The 14,826-nt window shown below is 31.2% G+C and overlaps 1 protein-coding gene across 2 annotated transcripts in view; it reads right to left on the minus strand.

The window, feature by feature from the left end:
• Positions 1-814: 814 nt before the first annotated feature.
• Positions 815-14,826, minus strand: part of LOC149792838 (uncharacterized) — a 96,795-nt gene continuing 82,783 nt past the window's right edge. For both annotated transcript variants that reach the window (XM_089966611.1, XM_089966610.1), the window contains 7 exons: positions 13,855-13,885; positions 10,478-10,557; positions 9,394-9,430; positions 8,322-8,410; positions 7,241-7,277; positions 6,048-6,136; positions 815-4,286 (listed from right to left, as the gene is read on the minus strand). In XM_089966611.1, the coding sequence (XP_089822737.1) occupies positions 4,279-4,286; positions 6,048-6,136; positions 7,241-7,277; positions 8,322-8,410; positions 9,394-9,430; positions 10,478-10,557; positions 13,855-13,885 (371 nt within the window). In that variant the 3' untranslated portion in view covers positions 815-4,278. The remainder of the gene's footprint in view (positions 4,287-6,047; positions 6,137-7,240; positions 7,278-8,321; positions 8,411-9,393; positions 9,431-10,477; positions 10,558-13,854; positions 13,886-14,826) is intronic.

The following is a 14,826-nucleotide window of genomic DNA, read 5'->3' on the forward strand; positions in this document are numbered from 1 at the left end:
AAACTTCTTATTCATATTTTCTTTTCATAAAATTATTTCTTCTGGTGATTTTCGTTTTCATTTTTTTCTCTTCTGGGTTTCTTCTTTCGGTTTCACTATAGACTACAGCCCTTCTACATTTCATTTTCGGTCCTTTTTTGGTCCCTTCAAGGCATTTGTCTCTTCCACAGCTGATTGTATTGGTGGAAGGAGAGGATGAAGTTTGCTGAGTCGAGATATCTCAGTTGACAATCCTCGTGTTTCATCATAACTAGTAGAGAGCCATTGCTGATTCCTTTAACATTACTTTTTTCTGGGGGTGGGGGTTCTGGACAAGTTTTTTATTTTATCGTAGGTTATTTATCTTCTGTTACGGATATCTGTATTGTATTATCTTCTGTTATGAATAGATGTATTGTATATTAATTTTTAATATAGTTTTTTAAGTCATTTAGGTTAATGACATTTATTATATTTTAATTCTTTAAATGCAGTGGCTGTCTTGTGTTATGGCAAACGTACATGTACAATACGTGCACATTTTCATTAATAAATCAAAGCTGATTTCAACGGTCAACGGTCAAGTCAACAACAATTTCGGTCAGAGACGAGACGCATTAATTAAATCAAGGTCAAGAAAGCATCGCAGGATACTAGTTGTACATTTGTCCTGTAGATATACTATGACGTTTAATTGTTTGCCTGATCGGATATTTACAACTTTGGTAGCGAACCCCCCTCCCCTTGGTGTTCTGTTTAACTCAGAGCTTGGTATTGGCGCCTAACAAATCTTCTCGAGCCCTAGCGTCTGTTTAATAGAAGAAGACACAAACGATTCCTTTCGTTGTCTTTAATATTGCAAGAGCAGTGGAAAACCTTCAGGCATTTCACCCCAAGCCTATTTGATACAATAACTACATCACGATTATATTTTTGATTTACCGTTTCTCTAGTCTTCTTTTTCTCAGGACGATACACATCAGAATCTCAAATCATCAAGCTTTCAGCCTTTATATACCTATTCCGTTACCCGTCGAGTCTATTCACAAGTGGACCAATCCATTCTCAATAAGGTGATACCTATCAAAAGGTGGACTTATGACGCAGGGGAAAATCACTACAATATTACCCATGCCCTAATTGTTGATTGGTAGCTTCCTGACCACTCGTCATCAGCTGGTAGCTATTAAAGGGTTCCCCCAGCTCTTTCCAAAGTTTGACGAATATGATAATATCCTACATAGGAAATAGTGACCCTTGCATCTATGATGCCATCTACAAAGTTACATGGAAGGATCAAATGGAAACCATCCAATGATTTTCGAAAGTATCAGTCAAGCAAATCTAAAAAATAACTTGAGTAAAAATGACTTTTGCCGTGCTTGTGTTGATTTTGTAACTACATATTATGGAACACAGACAAATAAGAACCTCTGATGAATATGTTAAGTAAGAAGACTACGCATCACTGGTGAGACAAATGTCTGTCTTTTGATGAAGGCCACCAGTTCATGCAGCTCTAAATCATTCCAAATATCAGTAGATGCTAATGACGTAGCGGTTGCTGGATTACTGTTACAGGAAGCTAACGATGGTGTGGATCATCCCGTACACTATTTTTTAAGGAAAGTGAATATGCACCATACAATTTATTCCAAGATAGAGAAGGAGTCTTTCGCTTTGATGTTGGCCTCGCAACACTTTAGGGTGTATGATAGTGTAGCTTCTTCTCGAATTGCTGTCTTCGTCGATCCCTCCCTTTCCTCAACAATATGAAGAACATGAATGGTAGATTGTTACGATGGAGTCTGATGACACACTCATATAGCATCCATGTCAGCTACATCAAGGATCAAGGGAGAATAAAATATGATTGTCGATGCATTTCACGTGCTTAGAAGTACATACTTGTTTTGTAACCATGACTGCATTATTCATGTTCTGAAACAATATTAATTAACTTGTTATGTTTGACATTTGACACAAGAAAGGTTTATTTAATAAATCTTTCTTTTCTTTGAGGAAGAAGGTACCACACACACACATTTTGAATGGAGGATCACCAAAAGTTCACAAACTAGGAGTCCAAAAATGTATATATTTGAAAATTTTACATATTTCTATATGAACTGACATGTGAAGTTAATAAAAGATAAGCACACAGTAAAGCAACAATTAGGCAGCTTATGCAAAACTTTTGTATACACTATGTTGATGCTATTTCATTATTATATATTAGTATATATTTTATATCATGTTTACTTGAAAACTAATTGAACAAATCAATCAAGTTTATGCTAACTTTGTCAGTGATTAGGTTCAATTTACTCAACAATATATTCCCAACAATGACTATTTCATCCTTGCAATTCTAATTTACTTCCTATCTCTCCTCAAACAAGCAAATTTAAACATTCACTATTAGGAATGTATTTATTTACTTTCACTTTTAGGATCTGAGCATTAAAGTATCAAATGTTTGTGATATATACGTATGGAGATGAGTGCTTGATCTGTTTATATTCAAACAATTTCGGGCAATGATCCAGTTTATATGTCAATGGTCTGGTTATATTGCCAATGATCTGGTTATTATGATCTGGTTATTATGTCAATGATCTGGTTATTATGTTTAATGATCTGGTTATTATGTTTGATGATCTAGTTATTATGTTTAATGATCTGGTTATTATGTTTGATGATCTAGTTATTATGTTTAATGATCTGGTTATTATGTCAATACTCTGGTTATTATGTTTAATGATCTGGTTATTATACCAAATGATCTGGTTATTATGCCAATGATCTGGTTATTATGTTTAATGATCTGGTTATTATGCCAATGATCTGGTTATTATGTTTATTGAAGTAGTTACTGTGTTTAATGATCTGGTTATTATGTTTAATGATTTGGTTATTATGTTTAATGATTTAGTTATTAGGGCAATGATCTGGTTATTATGTTTATTGAAGTAGTTATTATACCAATGATCTGGTTATCATGTTTAAAGATTTGGTTATTAGGGCAATGATCTGGTCATTATATTCAATGATCTAGTTATTCCGTTTAATGATCTGGTTTTTATGTTTATTGATCTGGCTATTATGTAAGAACTCTGGTTATTATACCAAATGTACTGGTTATTATGCCAATGATCTGGTTATAATGTTTAATGATCTGGTTATTATGCCAATGATCTTGTTATTATGTTTAATGATTTGGTTATTATGTCAGCAATCCGATTAGCATGCCAATGATATAGTTATTATGCCAATGGTCAGGTTATTATGTTTAATTAGCTGGGTATTATGTTTAATGATCTGCTTATTATGCCAATGATGTGGTCATTATGCCAATGATATAGTTATTATGCCAATAATCTGGTTATCATATCAGTGATCTGGTTATTATGTTTGATGATCTAGTTATTATGTTTAATGATCTGGTTATTATGGTAATGATTTGGTTATTATGCCAATGATGTGGTCATTATGCCAATGATATAGTTATTATGCCAATAATCTGGTTATTATATCAATGATCTGGTTATTATGTTTGATGATCTAGTTATTATGTTTAATGATCTGGTTATTATGGTAATGATTTGGTTATTATGTCAATGATCTGGTTATTATGATTAATGATATAGTTATTATGTCAACAATCTGATTAACATGCAAATGATCTGATTATTTTGTCAATGATCTGGTCATTATGCCAATGGTCTGGTTATTTTGCCAGTGATCTGGTTATTATGTTTAATGATCTGGTTATTTTGTCAATAGTCTGGTTATTATGTCAATGATCTGGTTATTATGGTAATGATTTGGTTATTATGCCAATAATCTGGTTATTATGCCAATGGTCTGGTTATTATGAAAATGATATCGTTATTATACCCATGATCTGGTTATTACTCAGTGTATTGAATGCTCAAAATTATATAAAAGAGTCAACTAACATAATTGATTTGAATGTTACTTTGTGCACAGAAGCTAAAAGAGATTAAGCAGTTAAAAATAACTGCCCCAGTAATAATTTGTGTGAGCAACTTGCAAGAAAAACAAAATATAAAACATATGAAATATTGCAATAGCTTTGTCAATGAATATACATTCTGTTCAATATTCGACATCATCGCCATAATAGCAGCACCCACTATGATTTTAATACAAATATATGACCAACTAAAACTGATTATGTCATAAATTTGAAACAATGTCGTCTCCTCGTCTCTTCTGAATTTTATTGGTTCTCAGCTGTCAAGTCTGGTACATTATTTGTGTGTTCATACATTTTTAGGAGTCTGAAAATAAGAGAAAAAGTATATAACCATTCGAGGCATATCACTAAACAATTACAAAAGTGAACTAATACAACTGAAGAATGATTAATGATAAGAAGATATCTGTGTTTTTAGAAAAACAAAGAATAAACAAAGACGGGTACATAAGGAGTATTAAACAATTATAAAAAATGACAAACCTCAATAACATGTTTTAATGATAATTCACTATATGGTTATTCAATGTCATTCCAGTAACCAAATAAACCACCTGTACAGTGAGTGATTCGTTATAATAGATCTATCGAACGATATACATAATTAACTTTCATTGTCAGTATATTTTTATTACAATCATATTTCTCATAGGTTCCATAAACTAACATATGCAGCTAAACCTCATACAAAATTTAGTAAAGATACATAAATACATTTCGGGAATTATTCTCTTAGTTTTAAGGGAGATGATCCTAATATTGAAACTATTTATGATTCTAGTAATGTAATAATTTATATTCCTCTGCTGTCACTTCCATTAAAAAACACAATAACAATTTGACATTCATGATTAATATATACAGTTTAGAAGTCACCAAGAGTACAAGAAACTTTAACTGCAGAATTCGCTTCAACTATGATGATATGGGACATATGCAAGCTCTTTTTTGAATCAAATGGCCATTTGAAACATTACCTTTCCTCGACTGAAGAGATGTTAACGACCCATCAATATTATATTGAAAGCAAAACGTTATTCTTTCTAATATGGATTGTGTTGCTAGATATGTGGTGGGATAATTTATTTATTGATGTTCCTAGTAAAGCATGGTTATGAAATGCAAAGATTTCATCAAATTGTACAAATCTACATTTACATAGAAAGCCTTGTGATGCCTAATCTGGCCGTGTAACGACAATTTTAAACAGACAAAGGTTACTTACACATATTTTAATTATAATGGTATAGGCTCAAATCACCCAGTATGCTTTAACTATAATAGTATGGGCAGAAATCACTCTGCATGCACATCTCTATATGCAAGACTTGTAATAAATATATTTATTCGCGTAATAACATTTTAATATGTGCAATGGAATGGATAACTAAAAGTTTAAATCAAGTGATGGAAATCCTTCAGTTAATTCTTTTCAAAACATGTGAGATGTATTTTTATTGTTATATTGTTTTGTATGCATACTTTAATTTTGTCGAAGTTGACTTTTATATGATTTCACAAAATCATCGAATAATTTAATGTGTAACATCAAGTGCTGAAATAAAGTGGTATACATGCACATGTATTTTAAGATAACGAATGTGTATGGAAAACACCAATGAAACGAATTATTAATTTCAGCTTTTTTCTCTGTGGAACTATCATCCCGAAAATGTAAAGTCTATCCTAAGAAACATTTGAACCGCCCTTTATTATACATATGGTGATAGAAAAGTTTGCACATATTGTATAAGTTGTACTGGGACAATATGGATATAATCAGGAAGAGTAGGGGTTGGTCATGGATGCGAATGCAAGAAGTGCTATAATTATTTCGTACTTGACAAGGTTTATTTTCCAATATTTATGAAATTGAAAGAACAAATAAAAATCCAGTTTTAGAAAATAAAGTTTATGGTCACATAACTATGAATCATTAAAGTTTACAAGCTTTAAGAGTCATCGGTTCATCTTAGTAACACAAATTATTTAAGACATACAAGTTGAGTCAACTATGCAGTCTTAAAAAATGTACAGCACGAAAATTAAAGTAGATGCTAATTACCATTAAGCTCTGAGTAGGGTCTTGATTCAACTCCAGTCAAATGCAGTCCCTCATACTCTTGTCCACTGGCTGCATCGTGTCTGACAGAGCTTAGTTTGTTTGAAAAGGTAATAATGCAAAACACATTAAATCATAGACTAAGTTGTATCTTCATCAAATAGTTTTAATTTAGTATCCTGTATCTGGAGCATATATTATTAAGGCACAAGTAATCATGAATTTGCTTCAGAAATGTGCGCATTAGCTGAATGATACGGAATAATTCAAGGCAGAAAACTAAAAAATAATATAAATTTAAATGTTAGAACTTTCCTTTTTACTGCCATGTTGCCTTTCTTTATCTCATTGCTATGCACTGTGCTCTATGTGGCCCACATTTCTGGTAGCAAAATAAGCAAATATCTCATTCTGCATCCCTATGTGAATGTTTGGTTTGATGTAATATTTGTTCTTTTGCTTTTATTCTTATTCTATCTATTTTTACATATGTTGTAAATCAATGACTTATCATCGAACATATGGGTATTTATATCCTTGCTGTCTCTTGGCAATGAGTCACTGACTCCTCCTAAATATACTGATACAAAAATGAATATATATATATATATATATATATATATATATATATATATATATATATATATATATATATATATATATATACTCATATCAGGTGGTTATGCTTGAAAAACTTATAACTCATTAGTGATGTCTGTCTTTGACAAACTGATAAAACCTCTTAGGTGGCTCTCTGTGACAAACTGATAACCCCTCTGAGGTGGCTATCTGTAACAAACTTATAACTCCTCTGATGTGGGTATCTGTGACAAACTTATAACTCCTCTGAGGTGGCTCTCTGTAACAAACTAACAAATCCTGTGAGGTGGCTATATAACACAAACTTATAACTACTTAGAAGTGGCTATCTATGACAAGCTGTTAACTCCTTTAAGGTCGCTATTTATGACGAACTGACAAACCCTCTGGTGGCTATCTATGACAAGACGATAATTCATTTGCGGTGGCTATAGGATTCCAGACAACATTAAATACAAAAGCACAATGCTTTATTGATTTTTTGTTTGAAATCTTGATATTTTATTTGTCATTTATACACTGAGTGTATGATGATAAGATACCTGTACGAATGAAAGTATTACATTTCTTTAAATATTCGTGTCATGTGTCTGTACCTTATGTTGGCATTTCTGTTGTCTTCTGATCTGATATCTGTGGAAAGATGTGATTTGCTAGAAATATCATTTTGTTGTATGCCATTCAGAACATTCGCCACACTGAATCAACCCAAAATACAAATATAAACATGGTTATGAAATGCAAAGATTTCATCAAATTGTACAAATCTACATTAATATAGAAAGCCTTGTGATGCCATTTCCGACTGAGTAACGAAAATTTTAAACAGATAAAGGTTACTTGCACATATTTTAACTATAAAAGTATAGGCTCAAATCACCCACTATGCTATAACTATAATAGTATGGGCAGAAATCAGTCTGCATGCACATCTCTTATGTAATACATATATTTACTTGCGTAATATCATTTTAATAAGTGCAATGCAATGCATTACTAAAAGTTTTAATCAAGAGATGAAAATCGTTCATTAATCCTTTTAAATAAATATGAGACGTATTTTTATTGTTTTATTACTTTGAATACATACTTTAATTTTGTTGGAGTTGACTTTTATATGATTTCACAAAATCATGAAATAATTTAATATCTAACATCAAGTGCTGTAAGAAAGTGATATACATGTACATATATTTTAAAATAATGCATGTACATGTGTGTGAAAAACACCAATCAAATTAATTTTTATGTCAGTCTTTTCCCTGTGGACCTACCATCCCCAAAATATGAAGTCTATCCTATGAAACATTTGAACCGCTCTTTATTATACACACCGTGATAGAAAAGTTTGCACATGTTGTATAAGTTGTATTGGAACGATACAGATATAATCATGAAGAGTATGGATTGGTCATGGATGTGAATGCAAGAAGCGCTATAATTATTTCGTACTTGACAAGGTGTATTTTCCAGCATTTATGAAATTGAAAGAACAAATAAAAATCTAATTTTAGACAATAACGTTTATGTTCAGATTACAATGAATCATTAAAGTTTACAAGCTCTAAGAGTCATCGGTTCATCTTAGTAAAAAAAGATCATTTAAGACATATAAGTTGAGTCAACTATGCAGCCTTAAAAAATGTACAACAAGAATTAAAGCAGACGCTAATTTACCATTATGCTCTAAGTAGGGTCTTGATTCAACTCCAGTCAAATGCAGTCCCTCATACTCTTCTCCATTGGCTGCATCGTGTCTGACAGAGCTTAGTTTGTTAGAAAGAGTAATAATGCAAAACACGATTCAATCATAGACTAAGTTGCATCTTCACCAAAATATATAATTTAGTATCCTGTATCTGGAGCATGTATTATTAAGGCACAAGTAATCATGAATTTGCTTCATAAATGTACACATTAGCTGAATGATGCGGAATCATTCAAGGTAGAAAACAAAAACTATATAAATTGAAATTTTAGCACTTTCTTTTTCTAGTGCCATGTTGTTTTTCTTTATCTTATTCCTATGCACTGTGCCCTTTGTGACCCACATTTCTGGTAGCCAAAAAAGCAAATATCTCATTCTTCATCCCTATGTGAATGTTTGGTTTGATGTAATATTTATTCTTTTGCTTTGTGTTCTTATTCTATCTATTTTTACATATGATGCAAAGTAATGACTAGTCATTGAACATATGGGTATTTATATCCTTGCAGTCTCTTGGCTATGGGTCAATGGGTCACTGACTCCTCCTAAATATACTGATAAAAATGAAAGAAATATATACATGCTCATTTGAGGTGGCAATGTTTGCCAGACCTATAACTCATTAGTGGTGGCTATCGTTGACAAACTGATAACCCCTCTGAGGTGGCTGTCTGTGACAAACTTATAACTCCTCTGAGGTGGCAATCTGTAACAAACTGACAAATCCTCTGAGGTGGCTATATGACACAAACTTATAACTACTTAGAGGTGGCTATGACAAGCTGTTAACTGCATTAAGGTGGCTATTTATGACAAACTGACAACCCCTCTGAGGTGGCTATCTATGACAAGATGAGAATTCATTTGCGGTGGCTATAGGATTCCAGACAACATTTGAAAAAAGCACAATGCTTTATTGATTTTTTGTTTGAAAACTTGATATATTTTATTTGTCATTAATCCACTGAGTATATGATGATAAGATACCTATACAAATGAACGTATTACATTTCTTTAAATATTCGTGTCATGTGTCTGTACCTTATGTTGGCATTTCTGTTCTCTTCTAACATGAGATCTGTGGAAAGATGTGAAGTGCTGGAAATATCATTGTATTGTATGCCATTCAGAACATTCGCCACACTGAATCAACCCAAAATACAAATATAAACATGATTATGAAATGCAAAGATTTCATCAAATCGTACAAATCTACATTTACATAGAAAGCCTTGTGATGCCATTTCCGACTGAGTAACGACAATTTTAAACAGCCAAATGTTACTTACACATATTTTAACTATAATGGTATAGGCTCAAATCACCCAATATGCTTTAACTATAATAGTTTGTGCAGTCTGCATGCACATCTCTATATGCAAGACTTGTAATAAATATATTTATTTGCGTAATAATATTTTAATAAGTGCAATACAATGCATTACTAAAAATTTAAATCAAGTGATGGAAATCTTTCATTACTCCTTTTAAATACATATGAGATGTAATTGTATGGTTTTGTTATTTTGTATACATACTTTAATTTTGATAGAGTTGACTTTTATGTGATTTCACAAAATCATGGAACAATTTAATATGTACCATCAAGTGCTGCAAGAAAGTCATATGCATGTACATGTATTGTAAAATAATCCATGTGCATGTGTGTGAAAAACACTAATGAAAAGAATTATTAATTTCAGCCTTTTCTCTGTGGAACTAATATCCTGGAAATGTAAATTCTATCCTATGAAACATATGAAATACCCTTTATTAAACATATGGTGATAGAAATGTTTGCATACTGCATAAATTATTTTGGAACAATACGGATATAATCATGAAGAGTAGGGATTGGTCATGGATGTGGATACAAGAAGCGCTATAAATATTTCGTATTTGAGAAAGTATATTTTCCAGTATTTATGAAATTGAAAGAACTAATAATAATCTAAGATTAGAAAATAAAGTTTATGGTCACATAACTATGAATCATTAAAGTTTACAAGCTTTAAGAGTCATCAGTTCGTCTTAGTTAAAATAATCATTTAAGACATATAAGTTGAATCAACTATGCAGCCTTAAACAATGAACAGCAAGAAAATTAAAGTAGATGGTAATTTACCATTAATCTCTAGGTAGTGACTTGATTCATCTTCGGTCAAATGCACTTCCCCGTACTCTTGTCCACTGACTGCATCGTGTCTGAAAGACCTTAATATGTTAGAAAGAGTAATAATGCAAAACACGATTAAATCATAGACTAAGAGTAATAATGCAAAACACATTAAATCATAGACTAAGTTGTATCTTCATCAAATAGTTTTAATTTAGTATCCTGTATCTGGAGCATGTATTATTAAGGCACAAGTAATCATGAATTTGCTTCATAAATGTACGCATTAGATGAATGATACGGAATTATTCAAGGTAGAAAACCAAAAATACATAAAATGAAATTTTAGCACTTTCTTTTTCTACTACCATGTTGTCTATCATGATCTCATAGCTAAGCACTGTGCCCTATGTGACCCACATTTCTGGTAGCAAAAAAGCAAATATCTCATTCTGCATCATTATGTGAATGTTTGTTTTTGTGTACTATTTGTTCTTTCGATTTGTATTGTTATTCTATCTGTTATTTTACATATGTTGTAAATCAATGACTAATCATTGAACATGTGGGTATTTATATCCTTGCTGTCTCTTGGCAATGAGTCAATGGGTCACTGACTCCTCCTAAATACACTGATACAAAAATAAAAAATAAATAAATAAATAAATAAATATATATATATATATATATATATATATATATATATATATATATATATATATATATATATATATATATACACATGCTCATCTCAGGTGACCATGATTGCCAAACTTATAACTCATTAGTGATGTCTGTCTTTGACAAACTGATAAAACTATCTACATGAAGAAAGCAAAACTCTTTAAGAAGAGGAGCTGGTCATGTGATACATATGATCAGATGCACTTGGATGATAAGTTTTGTTTTGGAACTGGATTTTATTGGCAAAGGAATGCTTTCTTATTTCCAGCATGGAAGTGGGTGATAACAAGATCCCACCAGCTTTCATCCACCAGGCCGTTCCTCCATATTTCCATTCATACCTTCTTTTCTAAATTGTGTGTCTCAAAATTTATTAGTATGTTTGTCTGTAAGATAACCACATGCCCCTGACATAAGTTTTAATATATGGTAAAATATATTGAAATATCAATTAAATTAACTTTTTAATATGTTGAAACATTTTTATATCCTACATCGTATATATATATATATATGGAATCATAACAGACATTTGATACAAAATTTGATTATGTGTATTTTTTCAATGTTGAAGCCTGGGTAGGGGTTCAGTAAGAGATGTACCTCCCTACACCTGCAATATGCTATTGGGAGATGTGACACAAAGGGATTTTAAATGACACCATTTCCAAATCTAAACATATTTCAGAAAAACAGATAGGGATAGTCTATCACGAGTAATTAAAGTCATCATAAAACTTTATTGTGAATCAACCAAAATGGAGAAAAAGAAGCAGAGAGACCGGATGAGGTATTATAATCAATATATAGTTGAGTTACAATTAACAGATAAATCCGGAATGATGTCATCATCAGCCATATCTGTGGTATGCTGGCAGATGTACATTGAGTTTATATGGTGTTTGGAAGTTTAAATAAATTCACTGAATATCAAGACACTGTTGAAATCATGTATACATCAAAATAATGTAAATCAAGCTTTTTATAGTTTCATTATTTGTAATTTATTACTTGATTTTGTTTCAGTGTGCCTTGTTCAAAATGGTCCGTTGTAGTTGCCGCATGTAGGAGAAACTGCCAGGTTGCCCTTTGTCCAGGCAATATGGGCAAAATATCTTCTGCTAGTAACTATCGGGAAGCATCTATACATTAATTCGGTTACTTAGGGTTATGGGTGGGATTGGTTCAAGATTTAGTCTAAAGTGTAAGTATTTAATTTACATGGCAAAGTACAGATGCAATGATAACTATAAACATTTATTGACAGCAAAGCAAAGTATATCTGAAGCAATACAGACATAAATATGAATATTTATATTCATAATAATAACTTGTAAATATTGAAAAGCTTCTGTTAAGTGCAAGATAAACATTTTTATTATCATCAATACATTTTAAAATGATTTGGCTTGTAATAGCTGTTGTCATTCCACTGTATGTAATGAGCTGAAAGATAGTTGTGACAAATGTGAACTATCCAAGTGGGAGAGCTATACATTTTGCATCTGTTTAAGGTATGTCTTTACACATTTCTTGCGAATGAAAACACAACATTAACTACAATAAATACATCCAAAAGTGTTAACGATTCTCACTTTATAACATTCAACAATGAACAAACATACATATGCATGTTTTTTCTAGAGCATTGTTCAAGCACTATGCATGAAACTATTATTTGATGCCGTTACAAGTATTTATAAGGTGCTTATCTGATCATCTTGCATGCATTTATAAGGTGGAATAATAATATGTTATTTAATTGACACGTCATTTATTATTTATAAGTAGAATGATTATGGGCATTTTGTGGGCTTTTTAATACTGAAATTGGTCAAAGTACCCCATGATATTTTCCGTAAATCAAACTCGGGCGTGATTTGTGTATGTGCACCTAAGCCTGAACCAGCCTCTCACCCCAAAATATTATCCAATTGTAGCTATATACCAAATGCCACAGTCTTGATTACAACTATACTACAGATGTGAAATTCTGCTGCTGTATGATCATTAATAACAACTGACTCTTTTCTGTATACTATATTGTACTGAAATAATTTTCTCTACATCCAACCTTTCGTGAGGACATGTTATTTTGGCAAAGCAACTGTGAATATATTTTATAATGACTGTACGGCAAGTATGAGATCATTTTTACATTGAAAAAATTGCCTTGGTTTATATAATAATCATATATAGTATTCTGAAACAAAATATTAATATGTCTAATAATGAGATTAATCTATGAGAAAATGGGTGAAAGTGTGAACTCCCAGATCTAGGGAAGACACTCTAACTACTCTGTTCACCTTTTAAGGTATATATATATATATATATATATATATATATATATATATATATATATATATATATATATATATTGAAATAGAGAGAAAAAGCTGAGATATGTTTTAAACTTTTAATGTTCTGCTTTTTAATTACTGATCTCTAATCATAATTTATTTTTCTCTGTTCATTTGTGTCTTTTGTATTTGAGTTTGTATAATTATTTAATCTTAAACAGTAAACCAAGACAATCTAATACAATATAATGCAAAAGAGGTCAGAGCTAACACAGCAGGTAAATCAATGTCATATTTTATGTGCACCAAAAGATAAGAAACTGAGAATTACACCTGCATCAAAGGTATTGTTTTATAAAAAAATTAAATAATATAAAGTAACAATTGCATCAGCATTACCTTTCCTCTTTCTCCATCTGTACATCGTTGTCTGTAATTAAAATAAATAATACCCTCCTCAGCCACAATAAAATTATTGAAATCGTAAATAATTTTGATAAAGTCGCAAATGGTCCTTATGTGACATGCATGTAAATTTTAAATGTAAATACAGTATTTTATGGGCTTATTATTATCAAAGTTTATAAGGTTGCAAGTTTAATATTTGCCTATAAAAAGCTATATTTAATTATTAAAAATGTATTGTCTTGGTGTTGACAAAATGAATTAGCTAATCATATTTTAACAAAGAGAAAAACTTTTTATGTTAGTGGATATTAGGAGACATAAATGTAATAACTACATACACATATGTTGATGGATAGAATGAAAGATACCTATATTTAGATATGAGCAGACTGGTAGTTGAATAATGAAAATTACTTATGGTCTCTTGTAATTTCAATTTAAACTGTGCATGGTACGTAATCATATTCTCTTATGAACGACACACTAGGTTGTAATATACACTATACATAAATTAAAAGAACAGGTAATATTATACACATTTGTAAAATATACGGTACAGTACATACATGGCTATGATAGGCATATATTGTGTAAAATACACGGTACAGTACATACATGGCTATGATAGGCATATATTGTGTAAAATACACGGTACAGTACATACATGGCTATGATAGGCATATATTGTGTAAAATACACGGTACAGTACATACATGGCTATGATAGGCATACACTGTGTAACATACACCATACGATACATACATGGCTATGATAGTCTATTTTATACAAAGTTGCTAAGTAATGATATATAGGAGTTGTCAAGTGAACACTAATAGCAGGTTATGTATTATACAAACAAATAAAGGTCACTAATTGGTGCAGTTATATTTTTTCTGCATAGATTATGTGACCATTTAAAGAAAAACTAGAACAAAACTTTGCCAAAAGTTAAAGTAATTGCAG

This window comes from Sinohyriopsis cumingii, chromosome 8 (assembly GCF_028554795.1).
Source record: "Sinohyriopsis cumingii isolate HCF-2022 chromosome 8, ASM2855479v2, whole genome shotgun sequence".
Lineage (NCBI taxonomy): Eukaryota > Metazoa > Mollusca > Bivalvia > Unionida > Unionidae > Sinohyriopsis > Sinohyriopsis cumingii.